General features: G+C 34.4%; 1 protein-coding gene across 1 annotated transcript in view; it reads left to right on the top strand.

The window, feature by feature from the left end:
• The window catches only part of STT3B (STT3 oligosaccharyltransferase complex catalytic subunit B), a 104,607-nt gene that overhangs the window by 35,664 nt on the left and 49,540 nt on the right, over positions 1–19,403 (top strand). The window contains exons 2-3 of the mRNA XM_023192293.2: positions 6,568–6,676; positions 10,303–10,590. Coding sequence (XP_023048061.1) covers positions 6,568–6,676; positions 10,303–10,590 — 397 coding nt within the window. The remainder of the gene's footprint in view (positions 1–6,567; positions 6,677–10,302; positions 10,591–19,403) is intronic.

Here is a 19,403-nt window from a genome sequence, read left to right as displayed (position 1 = left end):
GCTGAGGTGAGATGTTACCTGATTATAGTTTTGATTTGCATTTTTCTGGTGATTAATGATGTTGAACATCTTTTCGTACATCTGTTGGCCATTTATAGAGATATAATTTTTTTAACCTAAGATTAAAAGTATGTTGTGGTATTTTGCTTCAGGACATAATCATGAGATTTCTTTGTTGTTATTTTCAGTGTAAATTAGGTGTATCAGTATAATATAAGATGAAATAAGTCTGAAACCAAATGTATCAAATGATTGGATCTCTGACAAGGTCTATGGAAGGAAAATGCAAAGGCAGCTCCTTGTGACTTCCCCTCTTTATTTGTAAAAGCCCTAGTTTACAAATAGGTTGATATTCCTAGTGTTTATGTCAGGAAATAATACAGTATTTATTGAATACACCTACCTGCTCATAAAGTTCTATTTATTATAAGGACATATTTGTAAATATATGTATAGATATAAGCTATATCTATGTATATATAACCTTTATTATGGAAAATTTCAAACATACAGCAAAGTAGAACTAATACTGCAATGAACCTCCATGAATACATCACTCAGCTTCAATAGTTTTCAATCTGTGGTTCATCTATAACTCTCTCCTTTCAGCTATTTAAATATTTTTAAAAATAATGTAAGTAGGACATGCCAAAATTGAAGACTACCTTTGTACACACAGGTGTTTGAGTTTAATGAAGAAGGGAATAGAAGACAAAAATTAAAGTAAGTGTTGATACTAGTATGCTAAAAAGGGGTAATTAGCTAAGCAAGTATTAATTGAACCTCATGAGTGAACTGCCAGTAACTATGAGAAAACTCCAGGATACAAACATTACTAAGAAAAGGTAATTCATTGTGAGGTGAACTTCCATAGAGGTTCCAACATGTTTTAAGAGCAGAAATTAAGGTAGACTGGGAGGAGGAGGAGGAAACATTAGAAAAGACTTCTTAAAAAATGATTAGGAACTTCGGGTCTGAGATGATCGTATGAAGAAGTGAGAATAAAGTACTTGGCTATGGCATGTTTCTATGTAGACAGAGCCAAGGGCTAAGGAAAAGACCATACTAAAATATCTCGAAAAGCAGGTGTGATAAATAGATTCAGTTTTTAGTTATTCTAAAAATGGAATGGAAAAGAGTAGTTATAGGATCAATATGATCAATCCAAGTGCCTTTTTTTTTTTAAATGATATAAACAACTTTTATTCAGGAATTAATGCAAGAGACACCTAAGTATGGAACTGGGCTCAATTCTGAATACAACAATGGAAGATTTATAGTCAAGGAGCAGGGATAGGGTCAGTGGGTAGAAAACATGGATGTAAGGAAAGGAGGATGTAAGGAAAGGAGTACGGGGATTGTGGCTACACTAGCTTTACAGGGATTCTTGCTGAAGGCAGGCCAGGATGACCAGATACCACCTGGGGGATTCTGGCGATAAGGAATTTCATCATATTGAGGTAATCATAGATGGAGGGTGGGGATTCTTTCTGAACTGACTTAACAGCATTCTTGCTGTAACTGGGCAGTCCAGGCCCAACACGAACAGACACTGAAGCCCAGGGTTGAAGCCTAGTTGAGAAAAGGGTTTACAGGTACCTAATATTTGGTCAAGAGGAGAGTATTTGTCAACTAGCAAGAAAAAATTACATAGGTATTGCTGTATCTTCTGACATGAACAGGCAGCTCTAATCCTGTGTAGACTGCACTGTCCAGAGATTTATAGGTTTTATTAAGTGGATTTTAACGGTAGTCTTACGGGGGGAAAAGGGAGAAAAAGTGTTACGGGAAAGCCTCATGCCTTTTTTTTTTTTTTTTGAAGGAGGTGTAGAAAAGAGAAGCAAATAAGCCAGTTATGTCTTCAATACTTTGAGGAAGCACTAGGTATCTAAGTATTTTCAATGTCACTAAGGGCTTTATTTTATTCTAGGAAAATGAATTATAGTGCCTACTATATTCACAGCCTTTGCACAATTCTCATGCCCATCATCTTCTACTCACAGCACATGCAAAGAAGCCGGAACAGCCATATTTTATCTCATATGACCCTGCCCTTTTGGCTACAGGTATTGGATTATGAGCATAGGATCTCATGGCAGCCAACATACAGATTGTCTGTTACCTATGACGTGTGACTTTGTATGAAATGATTTGAGCCAATCATATTCTTACTCATATTTACATGAACTGAGGAATAGAAAATCAGGCAGCTAAAGCTGGAGGAAACAGAGAAGTCCTTGAGATAGATTTGGAGCCATGTATTAGGCTCATATGCCTTATATTTGCTTTGGATTGAATTGTTAATGTTCCAACTGAGGTATCCTGGGAATTTGCAGGAATGAAAATAATCAGACTATGCTTTGTTCGGTAACAACTCAATCTGTAACGTAAGTTCACGGTATGTTATAAATTTAGATTAGGTGAAGAATGCAAGCAGTTATTTTATGTAGTTACTCAACCTTGAACCAGAATTTTCTCTTAGGCCCCAAACAAACTTCTGTATCATTTAATTGTAGAATTTAACAGTAAGGAAAACTTTTTAAAAAAACATTTACTCTTTGACACTTATCTCTGTAAGTCAAATTTTTTTTTGCAATTTTGTGAACCAAAACAAAATACAGAAGTAGATTCATGACATGGTTGGCATCATTGCAACTATGATCTCTAAGGTCAAGTTTAAGATTTTTGTGTTCATTGAAACAATGTAATTGTTCTTACTGTTGACTAAATGTTGTAAGTTTGAACTTACATTTATATTTTTAAAAATATTCTTGGCCTGGTGCAATGGCTCACGCCTGTAATCCCAACACTTTGAGAAGCTGAAGCTAGAGGGTTGCCTGAGCCCAAGAGTTGGACACCAGCCTGGGCAACAAAGCAAGACCTCATCTCTACAAAGCATAAAACATTAGCTGGGTGTGATGGCACACACCTGTAATCCTAGCTACTTGGGAGGCTCTGGTCAGAGGATCAATTGAGCCTTGGAGGCTGACGCTGCAGCTGTGATCGCACCACTGCACTGCAGAAGCATGGGCAACAGAAACAAAATTCTCATATGTCCTTTGAGTTTGTGAAGTACCAGATGCTGTGCTTGGTGTTGGAGACACAGTGGTGTCTTATTTGAATAGATATTAATCAAGGAAACTAATGTGAAATTTTATATATGTCAAGATGAAAAAGTGACAGAATCTCTTAGAAATGTGTTGAAGTTTGCAGGATGAGTTAACTGGGATAGGGAGGGAGACACCAGTGATCTAGGCAGAGGGGATTAGCAGTCTTAACGATCCTGTGACAGGAAGGAATGAGGTGAGCCTGGAGGACTGAAAGATGGAAAGAAGAGAGGTAATATGGTGTGAGATGAGATTAGAGTTATGTATGAGGTAGACTGTGTGGTTTTGACCATTATGTTAAGAAGTGGAGGTTTCTCTGCTTTAATTTTAAAGCAATGAAGTCTTTGAATAATTCAGAGAGTTGCAATATGATCACATTTACATTTTGAAAAGAGCTTCCTCCTTGTGGCGGAGTGCACAGATTGGGGAACTAGAAGGTGGGCAGAATGGATGTAAAGAGACCAGTTAGAGGCTATTTCAGTAGTCTAGTTAAAAGATGATAGCTTGGATTACAGTGCTAGTAGCAGAATAAGAAAATAGTGTACAGATTTCAGAGATATTTAGGAAGTTAAGTGACAGCCTTGTTTTGATTTTTGTATAGGATGTGAGAGAGAAGGAACTTTCAAAAATGACACCTGGGTTTCTTCAGCTCAGGTGGTGGTAAGAGAATACTGAAAGCAGATATAGTGTATATATTTGTTTTAGGATTGGATGGTAGGTGTCTGATCATGAGTTTAGTTGAATGTGAAGTCTGAGATGCCTTTGTGACATTCAAGAACATACCACATGAGTAGTTACATAACACTAGTTTGGACATGAGAAGAAAGATCTAGGTAGGGAGATAATATTAGTGAATTGTGGGCATACTGGTAATAACTGAAGACTTGGGTGTGAATGACATCTTTTGGGCAGCGATTTCAGAGTGAATTAATAAGAGGATCTTAGGTAGAGGAGGCTACCTATGCAGAAAACAAAGAAGATTAGAGAGGTGGGGGTAAAAAATCAAGAGACTGTTGTAGTCATTAAAGCCAAAGGAAGAATGATTTGATAAAGAGGCCAAGAATTATATAAAATGGAAAGTGAAAAATACTTGTCAGGAAAACTTTATGAGGTTGGACTCTCATGGTTCGTGGTTTTTAAAACGTGTTATTAATAGACCCTTGAAGTCAGTTTTTTAAAATGAAAAATTAGGTTGAAAATTTAAAACCTTGGTATTCTTGCTAAAATACTAGGCCTCTTCCATTAAAATACTTTCAGAAGTTTCAGCGGGGTATTACTTTTTCTGGTGTATACTCAACTTTGTATGGTGAATCTCTTCCTTACATAGTTTAACTGTTGTTTATGAGCTTATCTGGATAGAGCTATTTTTAGTTTGCTTCTATTGCTAATCCAGGCATTTGGGTCTTGTTTTCAATGTTAATTTCTTGTCTTGGGGATTCTTTGTAAATTTAGACCCTTAATGCATAACACAACGTTTAATTTAGCTTTTTTTTATTGGAACCTTTAAAGCATTTAGATGGAGAAGAACTTTGTCACTTTTATGGTGGTGGTTAGATTGTTTTCCATCTTTCACTAGGCAGCCTTTCCGTAATCCTGGCTTTGTAAATACAGTCACTACTTTGTTTCTGGCATTTGAACATATCCTTTTTTAAATTCTGATCTGGTAAATACTTCTTGGAGGAGGAAGGGAGCAGGGTAGCATTTCTAGCATTAGCTTAGTTTTACATGTTATTGGCACACAAAGTTATTACTTAAAATTCTGATTTTAAAATTCCCCTCAGAAATTTGGATATATTACTCTATTGCCTTATAGCAATCCAGTGGTTCCACTGAGAAATAAGGTATTAATCTGATTTTGTCATTCCTTTGTAGAAAACCTTTCTCTCTGAAGTAATGATTTTAAGTTATACTTCAGTGTTTTGAAATGCATTGGGATGTGTATGCTCTGTGGAGCATAGTCTTTTTTTTTTCCAATCAGTGTAAGAACTAGACTACTTAAATTTTTTTCATTCTTTTTATCTCGTTCTAATTCGCTCTTCATTTTTGTCCTTTACGCTATTTAGCCTATCTTTTACTTTATCTTGGCAATTATTATTTTGCCATTCAAAATCTTAAATGGATCCTTTATCTTAAGTCTGTTTCACATACAGTAACTATAGCCTTTAAGTGCTTCAGAGATGCTGTATTGTTTACCTATAGCTACACTGGTACTATCATAGGTACTGTTGTTAATCCCCGTTTTCACATGAAGAAACTAGAATGCAGAGAACATAAGTAACTTGCCCAACCAAGGTCACATAGCTAGTCAGTGTGGAACTAACATTCAAACCCATGCAGTATGATGCTAGAACCTGACCTCTCAACCTCTTAATTATGCTTCCTTTCAGGTCTGAAAGTTTAATATTAAAACTCTTTCAGAGTTAATATAATTCTGGGTTATATTAACCCTCTGACTATATTAATTCTTCTGTTTCTACAATATTAATTTTTCTGTTTGTTGATTTTAATATTTAACTGTCATGGTGCTTGCTCTTCTCAAATGTTTGATTTTTTTTGGATGTGTTGCTTATTTTAGTATTCGAAAAGACTGTAAAAATGCTACAAAGCTTGCATCTAGTGATTGTTGGAGTTGAGATCATAACTTGCTGCTGGAAAGGATGTATCGAATTGATCTGGGGTATAAGGATTTCCTGTTGGTCTTGTATCCAGCATTGTTCTGCTTCTTGACTCACTTGTCTACATGTAGTGCTTCTACCTCAGGCAGACACCTCTGATGCCCACTTCCCTACTTCGCAGTAGTAGGGGAAGGGGATTGACCTGACTGAGTATACGTAATGGCATTACCTTGAGGATTGCTCCAGGCTTTTCTCCTGCCCATCACAGCTGCTTTATATTAAACATGGACTGTCCCTGGAATTGCCCTCTGTGGTTTGTGGTTTTCTTCTGCTTTCATTTTGTGCTCTGGTCTCATTTGTCTCTTTCAGAAATTATAATTTCTTTTTCTATAAGGCCATATTCTTGTTTTATAGTGCTGTTATGGTTTATTCTCTTTATATTTTTAGTGCTATTATAGTTTAAAGCCAGCGTTTTTAGGGTTGCAGGATTTTGGGCAGTTATGGTGAGTGTACCGTTTCTTCCATTTTGATGTTATCTTCTGTCAACAGTTCTTAATCTTTTGAGATTTATGAACTTCTTTATAGCCCTCTACCACCTGGACCCCAAGCAATGGCTAAATGTTACTTGGAGCATTACTAGTTTTGTAGGTGTGGGTTTGAGGTTGGGGGTGTTTTTATTTATATTAGAGGTATAAGCATGTTCTTTTGATAGCTTCAGATTATGTTATTCAAGTTTGATAAAAACACTCTGTAAGATGTATTTATGTGCCACAGAGTTTGATATAAAGAAGGAGCTGTTTCTATTAAGCAGTTTTATAACATTTCTTTTTTTCTATTTTCTCTAGGTTTAACTATAGATCAACACATCATCTTGCATCTCATGGGTTCTATGAATTTTTAAATTGGTTTGATGAAAGAGCATGGTATCCACTAGGAAGAATAGTAGGTGGTACTGTAAGTATCTTGGCAGTTCTTTATGTTAATTATAACATTTATTGTTATTTGAGTAAATCATTAATTACCAAGGTGGTAGGGATTCTTGGAAAGCTTTGTATAGTTAACAAATTTTTCTGTGGCTTATTATCCAGTATTCAGCTTACTTAGGCTCTTAACACCTCCTCCCCTTAATCCCCAACCTGTTTTTGGGTTATCTCACACTAGCCACTCTTTTTGACAAGTGGTGGAGGCTGGGTGGGGATCTGCTATCACAACGCATCTGAATGAAGTTCAGGTTATTTGTGTATCTGCTCTTACAGCAATTTGGTTGAAAAAGGAATTTGTTTGGAAGGAGATAAAAACATAGAATAATCATGATAATTATATATCTAGAATAATCGGATAAGTAGAATTTTTCAGGCCCTGAATGTCTCCAAATTATTCCAGGTAATTGACTAAAGATTATAGTTCATGTAGACTTCTGATATCCAGAAAGATGACATAAAAGCGAATATTTTTAGGATTTGGGACATAAGGAGAATTTTGAAGGTGAAAGACAAGGCAACATTGTCTTGTATTGGAGAAATATATGTTTGATTTTTTAAAATCAATTTTGCCAGGCTTATTCATTTTATAAGGGTTTTTATTAACCCAAAGAAACTTCTGACTCTGTTGATTACCTTTAGTATATGTTTGTTTTGCATTTTTAAAATTTTAATTTATTTTCTTCTACTTTTGTGAGTTTATTTTCGTGTTCTTTTTCTGACTTCTTGAGATGGTTTACTCAGTAATTTTCAACTTCATTATTAAGAGATGCATTTTAAGCCTAGAAATTACACACTAACCACTGTACTAGCTGCATTTCATAAGTTCTGATGTGTAGTGTTCTCATTATTTCAGTCAAAATGTATCTTAATTTTCATTGTAATTTCCCTGACTCATGGATTATTTAGAATTGTATTTAATTTCAAACATAAGGGGATTACCCAGTTATGTTTTTTGCTTTGTACTTCAAATATGTTGTGGTTAGAGAACACCTTCTATGTAATTTTTTTTTTTTTTTTTTTTTTGATACGGAGTCTTGCTCTGTCGCCCGGGCTGGAGTGCAGTGGCCGGATCTCAGCTCACTGCAAGCTCCGTCTCCCGGGTTTACGCCATTCTCCTGCCTCAGCCTCCTGAGTAGCTGGGACTACAGGTGCCCGCCACCTCGCCCGGCTAGTTTTTTTTGTATTTTTAGTAGAGACGGGGTTTCACCGTGTTAGCCAGGATGGTCTCGATCTCCTGACCTCGTGATCCGCCCGTCTCAGCCTCCCAAAGTGCTGGGATTACAGGCTTGAGCCACCACGCCCGGCTCTTCTATGTAATTTCAATCCTTTAAAATTACTGAGACTTGACTTGTGGCTTAGGATATATCCAGATTTTTATAAATGTTCCCTTTGTGTTTAGAAAGAATATGTTCTCCATGATAGTAAGGTGTTGTGTTTCTAGTCTGGGACATCTTCGTATCCTTGTGGTAAATAGAGAGAAAGGCATAAAGAGATGAAGGCACAATAGTAGTTACCATGTTCTGCAGTGGAGTTGGAAAAGTATTAAATGAGTAGTACATGTGGCAGATAGCTATTACCTGCAGTTCTTGTGGTGCTAATCTTATCATATACCTAAATTGTATTACATTTGATAACTATAGTTTTTCTTGTGTGGTTTATACCTTTATCTTAAATTAATCCTCAGTGGAAGCCTATTTTCTCTGAGAGTCCTGAGGTCCTGAGATTTGGAATAATCCCTGTAATAATCTTTCTCATTTGCCTTTGCTGGAGAATTTTAGGGGTTTCACTGGTTTGGGGACAGTTTTACTTAGTTTGAGGTTTCTTATACTTACTTAAAGTTATTAGAAATCTAGAGCCCACATTCACACATTTGAATGAGTTCCATATTCTCCTTTAGGACTTTGTTTCTGCTCTGAGCATTGGAAGGCAAGCAGAGTTCCTTGGTGGATGAATAGAATTTGTCTAGTTTCATAAGCTGGTCCTGATTTTTTGCTGGAAATTAGGTCTTCACTTTGATTCCTGTGTTGGGTGAAACCCCCCCATTTTCATTCCTTAAGGCCTGTATCAGGCCTGGTAATGTTTGGCTCTTTTCTTCTCTCCTGTGAGCTCCCATGACATCAGTACCTACTTTGAATTTTGTCTTCATTTTTGGCATCTGGAGAATTCCCTATCTTGAGCTTGATTATGCTTTTTTTGTTGTTGGGGTTTTATTTGTTGGTTTATTTTTGGTTCTTTCATTTAGTACTTCCATGAATCTTGGCTGTTTTTGTGTGTGTCAGTTCAGTCTGCCGTATTATATGGATATATTGACTTACCTTGAAAAGTATTTTTAAATTCACTTCCTTCTTTTCCCCCTCATATTGCTGACAGAATCACACACTGGTACCTAGTATTGAATCTGAAGAGGAACAAAATTTTTATGTGTTGAGAATGTGGATGAATTATCATACTTTTTTTCTCTCCCTCCCCCTTTCTCCTTCCATGCATGCAGTAGGTATTGAACATCCACTTTGTGCCAGTTATTTTTCTGGATGCTGGAGAAAAATTTCCTGCTATTCTGGAGCTTATATTCTTGGGAGCGTAGGCAGTTAATAAATAGACAGTAAATAAGTAAAATAAATAGTACGTCAAATGATTGTAAGTGTTATGGAAAAAAAGCAAGAGAGTTAAAGATGGGAGTGTGGGGGAGAGAGGTTGCAGTTACAAATTGTATAGCAGGGAAAGGAAATTTATAACCTTCGTAGTTTCTGTTGTGGAGTAAAAAAAGAGTCTTTTAGAACTTACCTAAGGAAGCAGATGTAAATGCATGTTTTAATCACCGAATAATAACTCAGGAAGAATGTCCTGTTTACTGTTCTTGAATCCTTTTAATGTTTAATGTGTCTCTTTTAGAATGAGGGTGAGTATAACTGTTAACTGGCCTCTTCTAGTTTATTATTTCCCTTGTATCCCTAAGTATTTATGTGGTATAAAAACATTTAATTTTTTAGGAGTCCCAAAACATTATCTCTGAATTCACCAACTGACTATTCCCTCTTTTCCTAGCTAGAGTTGCTTACTTTCCAAGTCTAGGCCTTGAAAGGAAGGGACTTTTTTTAATAAATATGACTTAAATAGTTTTGTGTGTCATTTTTCTTTATCTTATCTTTCTTTTCTCATTTTCTTATGTACACACAAGTATGGGCAAAATTGGAGTATGTTAGAACCCCAAATTCAAGGATAATCTAGACTAAGACCCTGTTTTGATTTAAAAAAAAAAAAAAGTTAGTAGGATCAGTAAGAAAGTTACCTACAGTTAACATTGTTAAACATTTCCAATTTTAATCATTCCATTGTTAAGCATTTTCAATTTTAATCATTCTTGTTTCATATTCTTTCTGATCTTTTTATGTATTTCCTCCATATATGAACTAGTTCTTTATATGCAACACACAATGGTGTGGGGTTTTTTTGTAGTTTATAAAGAAGGCAAATTGTTTTGAGATGTTGCTTTCAAACTTATGGTAAACAAAGTGTAATAATAAAGAAGAGTACATATATTAATATTTTTGTGTCTCATTTTATATGTAATTAAATTTTCCATTTTTTTCTTCCTAGGTTTACCCAGGGTTGATGATAACAGCTGGCCTTATTCATTGGATTTTAAATACATTGAACATAACAGTTCACATAAGAGATGTATGTGTGTTCCTTGCCCCAACTTTTAGCGGCCTTACATCTATATCTACTTTCTTGCTTACCAGAGAACTTTGGAACCAAGGAGCAGGACTTTTAGCTGCTTGTTTTATTGCTATTGTACCAGGCTACATATCTCGGTCAGTAGCTGGATCCTTTGATAATGAAGGCATTGCTATTTTTGCACTTCAGTTCACATACTACTTGTGGGTAAGTAACACTTAATGTTTTGCTACCATTAATACTCGTGACCTTTCTCATGAAACACTTTAGACTGTACGCAAATTTGTCTTTTACAAATTATATAGTTGCGTACAGAGATCTGTATTACTGTTCATAATTTAATAATGGATAGCATTTAAAAATATGTCAGGCGTCTCTCAAGTTACGTGTAACTAGATTAATATATAGATAAATCGTGGTTTTTCACAAAAGTCCTGTTATGGCTAATTTACCAGTGATGATAATATCCTTTTTAAATAAGTCAGAACTCCAGAAGCAGGGGTATCATAAAACAATCTGTTGATATTTTTGTTTCTTTGTTTTGGGGAGATAGGTAAGAAATAGTTACCCAGGAAAGTTGAAGCATTTTTTGATGGGTTAGAATTTTAAATTGTTTCTGAAACCAGCATTATTTATTTTGCTGCTACTAGGCTATTTAAACTTAATTATTTTTTCCCCTACATATGAAGTATGATGCTACTTACTCTTGGGTTCAATTTAGAGCTTGCATTTATTTACGTATTTATTATTTTAGCTTTAGCTTATAATTTTCCAGTGATAGAAATTACCAAAACTTGTGTGTGTCAGTACGTTTTTGTATATTTCATTAAGTATATTTTTAGGTAGCTAGGTGAATGACAGCATAAATTTTCTCTTTAATAATTATTTTACATTGTTTAAAACTACTTGGCTAATGAGTATTTTTGCTCTAGCGTGGAATTCTAGAGGAGAATGTTTCTATGTGATCTGTATAGACAGTGTCTTAATCTTGAGTTTAAAAGAGAAGAAAAATACCCATAGAAATGAAGATGATACCAAGCAGTAGGATGTTGCCAGTGCTGCTGTACTTTTCAAAGTGTTTTTAAAAACTCTGTTTATTGTGTGCAGCTGAGAAAAAAACAAACAAACAAAAAAAACTTAAAATCTAGAACCTCTGTTGAATGCCTTTTAATAAATTATATAATATTTTAAATTATAAAAATAATGCATATGTGCCTTGATCCTGATAATATAATGCTTAGAGGAAAAATAAGTTATGATAAAACATGTGCAGTATGAGAAATCTTTGATGTAAGTTTTTAAGCAGTACAAACCATACTGTTTGTTAATAGCAGTTTATAATGAAAGTATAAAAATGTTATAGATAAGTTGCATGTACACCAGCTTTGTGATAATGGGTTTTCCTGAGGGTGAATGGGTGATACTGAGATGGCCAGTATTAAGGGAGCTTCAACTATGTCAGCTAAATAAATTTTAAATCAAATATTCTGAAGCAAATGTATTATTTTTGAATTTGAAAGTCTGAATAGCTAGGTTTGTAACTATTTTAATATTCTCTACACTTGTGTATTTTTCAAACTTTATAATAAATTTAAAAAATAAAATATTCTATTTTGTGGACATTTAGACAGCAGAAAAATCTGAGGAAAAAAATCACCCAGAGTTAACTACCATTTGCATTTTTGAATTTTGAGCACATTACATTCATAAATAAGTCCCAGTTGGTCATGATATATAATCTTTTTCATACGCTGCTGAATTTGGTTTGCTAGTATTTTCCTAAGGATTTATCCATCAGTGTTCATAAGGTGATACTGGTTTATAATATGCTTTACTTGCAGTGTCTGTCTGGCTTTTGGATCAGGGTAATGCTGGCATCATAGAATGAGTTAGGAAGTGATCCCTTCTCTTCAGTTTTTGGAAAAGATTGAGGATTAGTGTTGGTTCAGTTCTTTAAATGTTTTAGTAGAATTCACCAGTGAAGCCATCAGGACCAGGACTTCTCTTTGTTGGGAGATTTCTGATTGAGTTTCCTTGCAAGTTGTGTCTGCAGATTCTCTATTTCATCATGATTTAGTCTTGGTAGGTTTTTGTGTTTCTATTAATAGGAATGTGTTGATGTAAGCTATTCAATTTGTTGGCATACAAGACTTGATAATACTCCCTTAAAATCCTTCTTGTCTCCTATGGAATCAGTAGTAATGTCCCACTTTCTGATCTTAGTGATTTGAGTCTTCTCTCTTTTTTTTCTTAATCTAGCCCAAAGATTTGTCAATTGTGTTGATCTTTTTAAGGAACCAACTTTTGGTTTCATTTATTTATTTATTTATTTTTTCTGTGTCCTTATTTCTCATTTAGTGTATATTGCTGCTGAAGTGAGCACTCTCTCTGTTACAGTCTGTATTATTTATTCAATTTTGTCTTTCTGGAAGCTTTGGGTTTAGTTTATTCTTTCTCTTTTTCTTTCTTTTTTTTTTTTTTTCTTGCTCTGTCTCCCAGGCTGGAGTGCAGTGGTGCAATTTTGGCTCACTGCAACCTCCGCCTCCTGGGTTCAAGCGATTCTCTGCCTCAGCCTCCTGAGTAGCTGGGATTACAGGCGCCCGCCAGTACGCCTGGCTAATTTTTGTATTTTTATTAGAGATGGGGTTTCACCATGTTGGTCAGGCTGGTCTTGAACTGCTGAACTCATGATCCACCTGCCGTGGCCCCCCAAAGTGCTGGATTTACAGGCGTGAGCCACCATGCCCGGCCCTAGTTTGTTCTTTTTCTAGTTCACAACTTAGTTTGTGAAGTCAGGTTTTTGATTTGAGATTTTTTTTGTTGTTGTTTTTGAATGTAGGCATTTTTGCTATAAAATTTTCCCTTAGTACTACTTTCACGGGTTCTCATAAGTTCTGATACATTGTGGTTTTGTTTTCATTCAGTGTTCTCTCATTTTGATTTTTGATCTGTTGGTAAGTATCTTGTTTAATTTCCACAAATTTATTTCCCAGTTTTCCTTCTGTTGCTAATTTCTGACTTCATCCTGTTATAGTTGGAGAAGATACTTTGTATGGTATCTATCTTTTTAAATCTATTGAAACTTAATTTTCATCTTTAATTTGTGGCCCAGCGTATTGTCTATCCTGGAAAATGTCCCATGTGTACTTGAGAAGAATTGCATATGCTGTCGTTGTTCAATAAAGTGTTTTGCGTCTGTCTTTTAGACCTAGTTGGTTTGTTGTGTTAAGTTCTGTGTTATCTCCTTTCTGGTGGTTTTATCCATTATTGGGAATAGAGTATTGATGTCACCAGCTATTGTTGTAGAACTGTTTATTTCTTCAATTCTCTCAAATTTTTTCTTCCTATATTTTGATGGTCTGTTATTACGTACATAAATGTTTGTAATTGCTATACCTTCTTGCTGTATTGAACTGTTTTATTGCTGTATATATTTTGGGTTCTTTCTCTTTTGTAACCTTTTTTTAAACAAAAAAAATTCAAAGTCTGTTTTTTCTTGTCTAATTTTGTAGAGATGAGGTTTCACCATGTTGCCCAGGCTGGTCTCAAACTCCTGGGCTCAAGCAATCCTCCCTCCTCACCTCCCAAAGTGTTGGAATTACAGGTGTGAGCCACCACACCCTGCCGTTTTTTGTTTTGTTTTGAATTTTGTAGAGTTAAAGTCTTATCTTTTCTCTCTTTTGGTTACTATTTGCATGAAATAACTTTCTGTCCTTTCAGTCTCTTTGTCTTTGGATTTAAAGTGCATCTCTTACATAACAGCATGTGGTTGGATCATGTGTTTATTCTTTCTGACAATCTCTGTTTTTGGAGAGTTTAATACACATTGGAAGTAATTACTCATAAAGAGGGACTGATTTCTGTGGTTGTGCTGTTTTGTATATGCCTTATAGCTTTTTTTGTCCCTCATTTCTCCATTAGTCTTCTTTTTGTAGTGGATTCTTTTGGTAGTGAATCATTTGAATCCCTTTTGAGCATATTTGTGGATTGCCTTTTCACTCTGTGGATAGTGTCCTTTGCATGAATTTTAAATTTTTATGAAGTCTAATTAATTTTTGTTCTTGTTGCTTGTGCTTTTAGTGTTATATTTAAGGAAACTGTTGGCCTAAGTGAAGGTCATGAAGACTTACACCTCTGTTTCCTTCTAAAGATTTTATATGTCAAGTTCCTCCACTTAGGTCTTTGATCCATTTCGGGTTAATTTTTGTATATGGTGTGAGAGAGGAGTTCCAACTTCATTCTTTTGCATGTGGATATCCACTTATCTTAGCACTGTTAAAAAAAATATACTCTTGTTGAATGGTTTTAGCACTTCTGTCAGAAATCAATTGATTATAAATGTATGGTTTTTTTTCTGGACTCTCAATTCTGTTCCATTCCCTTGCCATCAGTATGTTGTGTCTTTATGCCACTACTGCACAGTTTTGGTTACTGTAGCTTTGTAATGAGTTTTGAAATCCAAAAGCATAAGTCCTTCAACTTTGTTCTTTTTCAAGATTGCTTTGGTTATATGGGGTCCCTTGCATTTTCGTAAGTTTTAGGATTAGCTTGTTCATTACAGCTTTTCTTTTTTTAAGTGGCATGATACTGTTTTATTAATTCAACAGAAATTTTTGTAGAATACAATATGAAGCAGGTGCTGTTTTATGTGTTGGTTATACAAGGTTATATGAAGTTGATAATCTAGAAGAAATTATAGATAACATTGCTTTGAAGGATCATATTAACAGAAGGATGGAATGATAAAACATTCTCACCCAGAAACTGGGAGATTATTCTAGTGAGGTTTTCTTTTGTTTTCTTTTTAAAAACAATACATTTAAATAAATTAGGTTTACGGTGGAAATAGCTTCAGTATTTGAAAATAAGAATACTTGTGTTTGAGTTCTGGCATAAAATACTCTCTGACTCTTGACAAATTGACACTTTTGAATCTCATTCAGTTTTCTCCTAAGATAGAGAAAATGTTTTGGCTACAGAATTATAATAGATAATGACATTTATTTAAAATTTCATTATTACTAATTGAAAGTGGAAGTAATTACAGTTCTAACTATTCTGAAAAGTTGTTTGTAACCCAAATGAAGTTATAAAAAGGTGAAAATATTTTTGTAATATCTAATATGTAAATATTAAGTTGTTTAATTCCTCACCCAGTGTTTTTGTTTTTAAACCAACTCTTTTACAAGGTATATGTTTTTAAAATTTAGAAGATAAGTAATTTGTCATAGCATTATTATTTCTTGGTGCCCTATTACAGTTACAAGCTGATGTTGACAGACATTTTAGGATACACTTTTGGATTTGTGTTCTGCAGAGATTAAAACATTTTCATCATGATTGAGTAATTAAGAGTAAAGTCTATAGCATAATTGCCAGGGTTTGGTTTTCTCTTGGTTTGATTTCCGGCTCTGTCACTGGAGGTTGTTTAAATCCCCACCCTGTGCCTGTTCAATCAACTATAATATGGAAGTAATAATTGTACCTTCCTCATATAACTTAAAAGTTAATACATGTAAAGGTATAGAATATTGTGAGAACATAGTGAGAGGTTAGTACGTGTTTGTTACTGTTATTTACAAGCACCAGAGTACATGATTCAGAAAACTAACACAGATAAAGTAGTACAAGGAGCAGTGTTTATCATATTGCCTCTTAGAGGTTTTGTTTTGTTTCTTTAAGGTTCCCTCCTGTACCTTTTGTAGTGAGTCTTCTCCCAACCCCATTTCTGGCAACCACTGGTCTGATTTCTGTCTCTCTGTCTGTATAGCTGTAGGAGTTTCTTTTCTAGAATGCCATATAATACAGACAGTAGGCGTGACCCTGTATATCCATCTTCTTTCACTTAGCATAATATTTTTGAGAGTGTCAACCATGTTGTTGATGTTTTAGTAGTTTGTTACTTTTTATTGCTGAATAGTACTCCATTATATGGGTGTACTACAATTTGTTTTCCAGTTTTTGGCAATGATGAATTAAGTGGCTGTGAAATGTTTGCATATGGGTCTTTGGACATATATTATTATTTCTCTCAGGTAAATGCATAGGCACAGATTGGTGGTTTGTGTGGTAAGTATATGTTTAACTTTATAAAAAGCTGCTAAGCATTTTGCCAAAGTTGCTGTATTCATTTTGCATTCCCTCCACAAATACATGAGAGTAATATTTACGACTCCATCACGTGGCATTTTTAAATTTTACCCATTCTTGTAGGTAGGTAGTAGTATCTTATGGCTTTTGTTTGCTTCCCCCCAGTGACTGATGAGCATCTTTTCACGTGCTTATTTGCCATCCCTGTTCTTTGATGAAATGTCTGTTCATATCTTGCACATGTTTTGGTTGAGTTGTTTTCTTACTCTTGAGGTGTGAGAGTTCTTTATATATTTTGGAAATAAATACTTTATCAGATGTGTGCTCTATAAACATTTTCTCTAGGCTCTAAGAGCAGAAAATTTTGATTTTTACGGAATTTATCAGGTTTTTTTTTTTTTTTTTTTTTTTAATATATCTTGTTCTTGGTGTCTTGTCTAAGAGATCTTTGTCTACCCTAAAATCACAAAGATTTTCTCAGGTGTTTACTTCTAGAAATTAAATAGGTTTAGGTTTAACACTCATGACTGTCATCTATTTCATGTTGATTATGGTCTGGTGCAATATAAGTGTTGTTGGATTTGAATGTTCTGTTTTTCCAACATCATGTGTTGAAAAGACTGTTCTTTCTCCACTGAATTATCTGCTTTGGTAACCTTGTCAAAGTCAATTGAATATATACATATGGGTCTGTTTTGGAACTCTTCTGTTTATCTGTGTCTGTCTTTGTAACAATACCTTATGTTGTTTTCATTAGTTTCTAGAAACTTTTGAAATCAGGTAGCATGAGTAATCTAATGTTGTTTTCTCTTTTTCAGAATTATTTTGGCTTTTCTTAGCTGTTTGCATCATGTAAATTTTAGAATCACATTATTAACTTATTTAATGAAAAAGCCTTCTGGGATGTTGATTGGAAGTACATTGAATGTATAAGTCAATTTGGAGTAGAATTGTTATCTTAATATGTAGCCTTCTGTGAATCTGTGAATATAGTATTTCTTTCCATTTATTTAGATCTTCTTCATTTTTGTTTTAATTTTTCTGAATGATCAGGTTAGTGACTTGATCTATTTTAAGCACCTAAAGCTATAATTTTTCCTCTAAGTACTACTTTAGCTGTACCCCATACATTTTTTTATTGAAAAATAATTTGTGTATTACACAATTTATCCTCTTAGAGAATGGAATTCAGTGACTTTTAGTATATTAACCGAGTTGTACCATCATTACCACTGCTTTTAGTATATTAACCAAGTTGTACCACCATTACCACTATCCAGTTACAGAACATGTTAACACTCCAAAAAGAAAGCCCGTGCCCATGATAGTCACTTTCCATTTTCACATCCCCGTAGCCCTTAGCAACCGGTAATCTGCTTTCTGCCTCTCTGATTTGCCTATCCTGGAATTCCATATAAAAGGAATTATATAATATGTTGCCTTTTAGATTTTTTTTTTTTTTTTTTTTTTAATTTTCAAATATAGATGGGGTCTCATTATATTGCTCAGGCTGGTCTTAAACTCCTGACCTCAAGCTACCCTCCCACCTGTGCCTCACAAAGTGTAAGTGACCTTACCTGTTTTACATCTGGCTTCTTTCACTTACAATAGTATTTTCAAGGTTTGTCTACGTTGAAGTATTTACAAATACTTTATTTCTTTTTGTGGCTGAATAATATTCCATTGTATGGTTATCACATTTTATTTCTCCATTTTTCAGTTGACTAAACGTTTGGGTTCTTTCTAATTTCTGTCTGTGAGGAATAATGCTGCTGTGGACATCTGTGTACATTTTTATTACATTTTAAACAAATGTATAAACATCTGTATACAAATTACTGTAAGAATTGCAGAGAGTTTTTATGCCCTATTTTAATTTTCTAGCTCAGATTTTTATAATTTCCCATGTGACTGACAGTATCACCAAGGATGCTGAACTTCTATCCTACTCCAGATCTTTCTCATGACTACTTGGGCTTATGAAAAGAGCTTGTGAGTGTAAATTCCTCTTATGTCTTGTTTCTTTAGCTGTTTTAACACTTGTTTATGTGCCTTGTGACTTTAGCTCTCTGATAAGCCTAAGAAAACTTACTATTTTGTAGATCATCTAGAATTTCTCCCTTATTGTTGAGGTGAAAATAACATTCTCTTGCAGCTTTCCACATCCCAAGCACAAGTGGAATTCAGTGCATCTCCTAATACTGTGAACCAAAACACAAGATGGCCCATGTTTGTAGGCCTAGAGCAGTACTTTCCAATAGAACTTTCTATAATGATAGAAGTGTTTTATATCTACTCTGTTTAATAAGATAGTCACTGGCCACATGTATATGGACTTTTTTTTGTGCAGGTACTAGGTGCTTCACTGTAATATAGGTAATAGAACTGAGTTTTACCCTTAAAATATTTGTCTAAAATATTTATTTCTTTTAAATCAATTAGGAAATGTTAACTTATTCTAGAAACAGAGGACCTCATAATTTGTGAGAATTATGTAAAGTTAATTCCCTAAGCCTAATCCATTACAAAAATATCTCTTTAGTCATCTGGATTCACTAAATTTCTGCTAGATTTGCTCAGTATAGAGGAAGAAAGCCGTTTGTAAATTCTGTTGGAATACAGTTTTTGTGCCATGTTTGGGCTACTGCTAGATTTTTGCCTTTTATTCCAATTTACATTTTTCCAGTGTTGTTTTCTAAAAATTTTATAGTGTTGCACTTTACATTCATGTCTGAGATTCATTTTGAGTTATTTTCATGAAAAGGATAAGATCTATGTCTAGATTGATTTTTTTTTTTTTTTTTTTTTGTATGTGGGTGTCCAGCTGTTACAGCATCATTTGTTAAAAAGATTAATCTTTATGTATTGCCTTTTGTCAAAGGTCAGTTTATATTTATGGGGCTGTATTTCTGTGCTGTGTTCTGTTCTGC

This window comes from Piliocolobus tephrosceles, chromosome 2 (genome assembly GCF_002776525.5).
Source record: "Piliocolobus tephrosceles isolate RC106 chromosome 2, ASM277652v3, whole genome shotgun sequence".
Classification (NCBI taxonomy): Eukaryota; Metazoa; Chordata; class Mammalia; order Primates; family Cercopithecidae; genus Piliocolobus; species Piliocolobus tephrosceles.
Note: the sequence above shows the minus strand (reverse complement) of the source record. Positions and strands in the feature narration are given on the sequence as shown.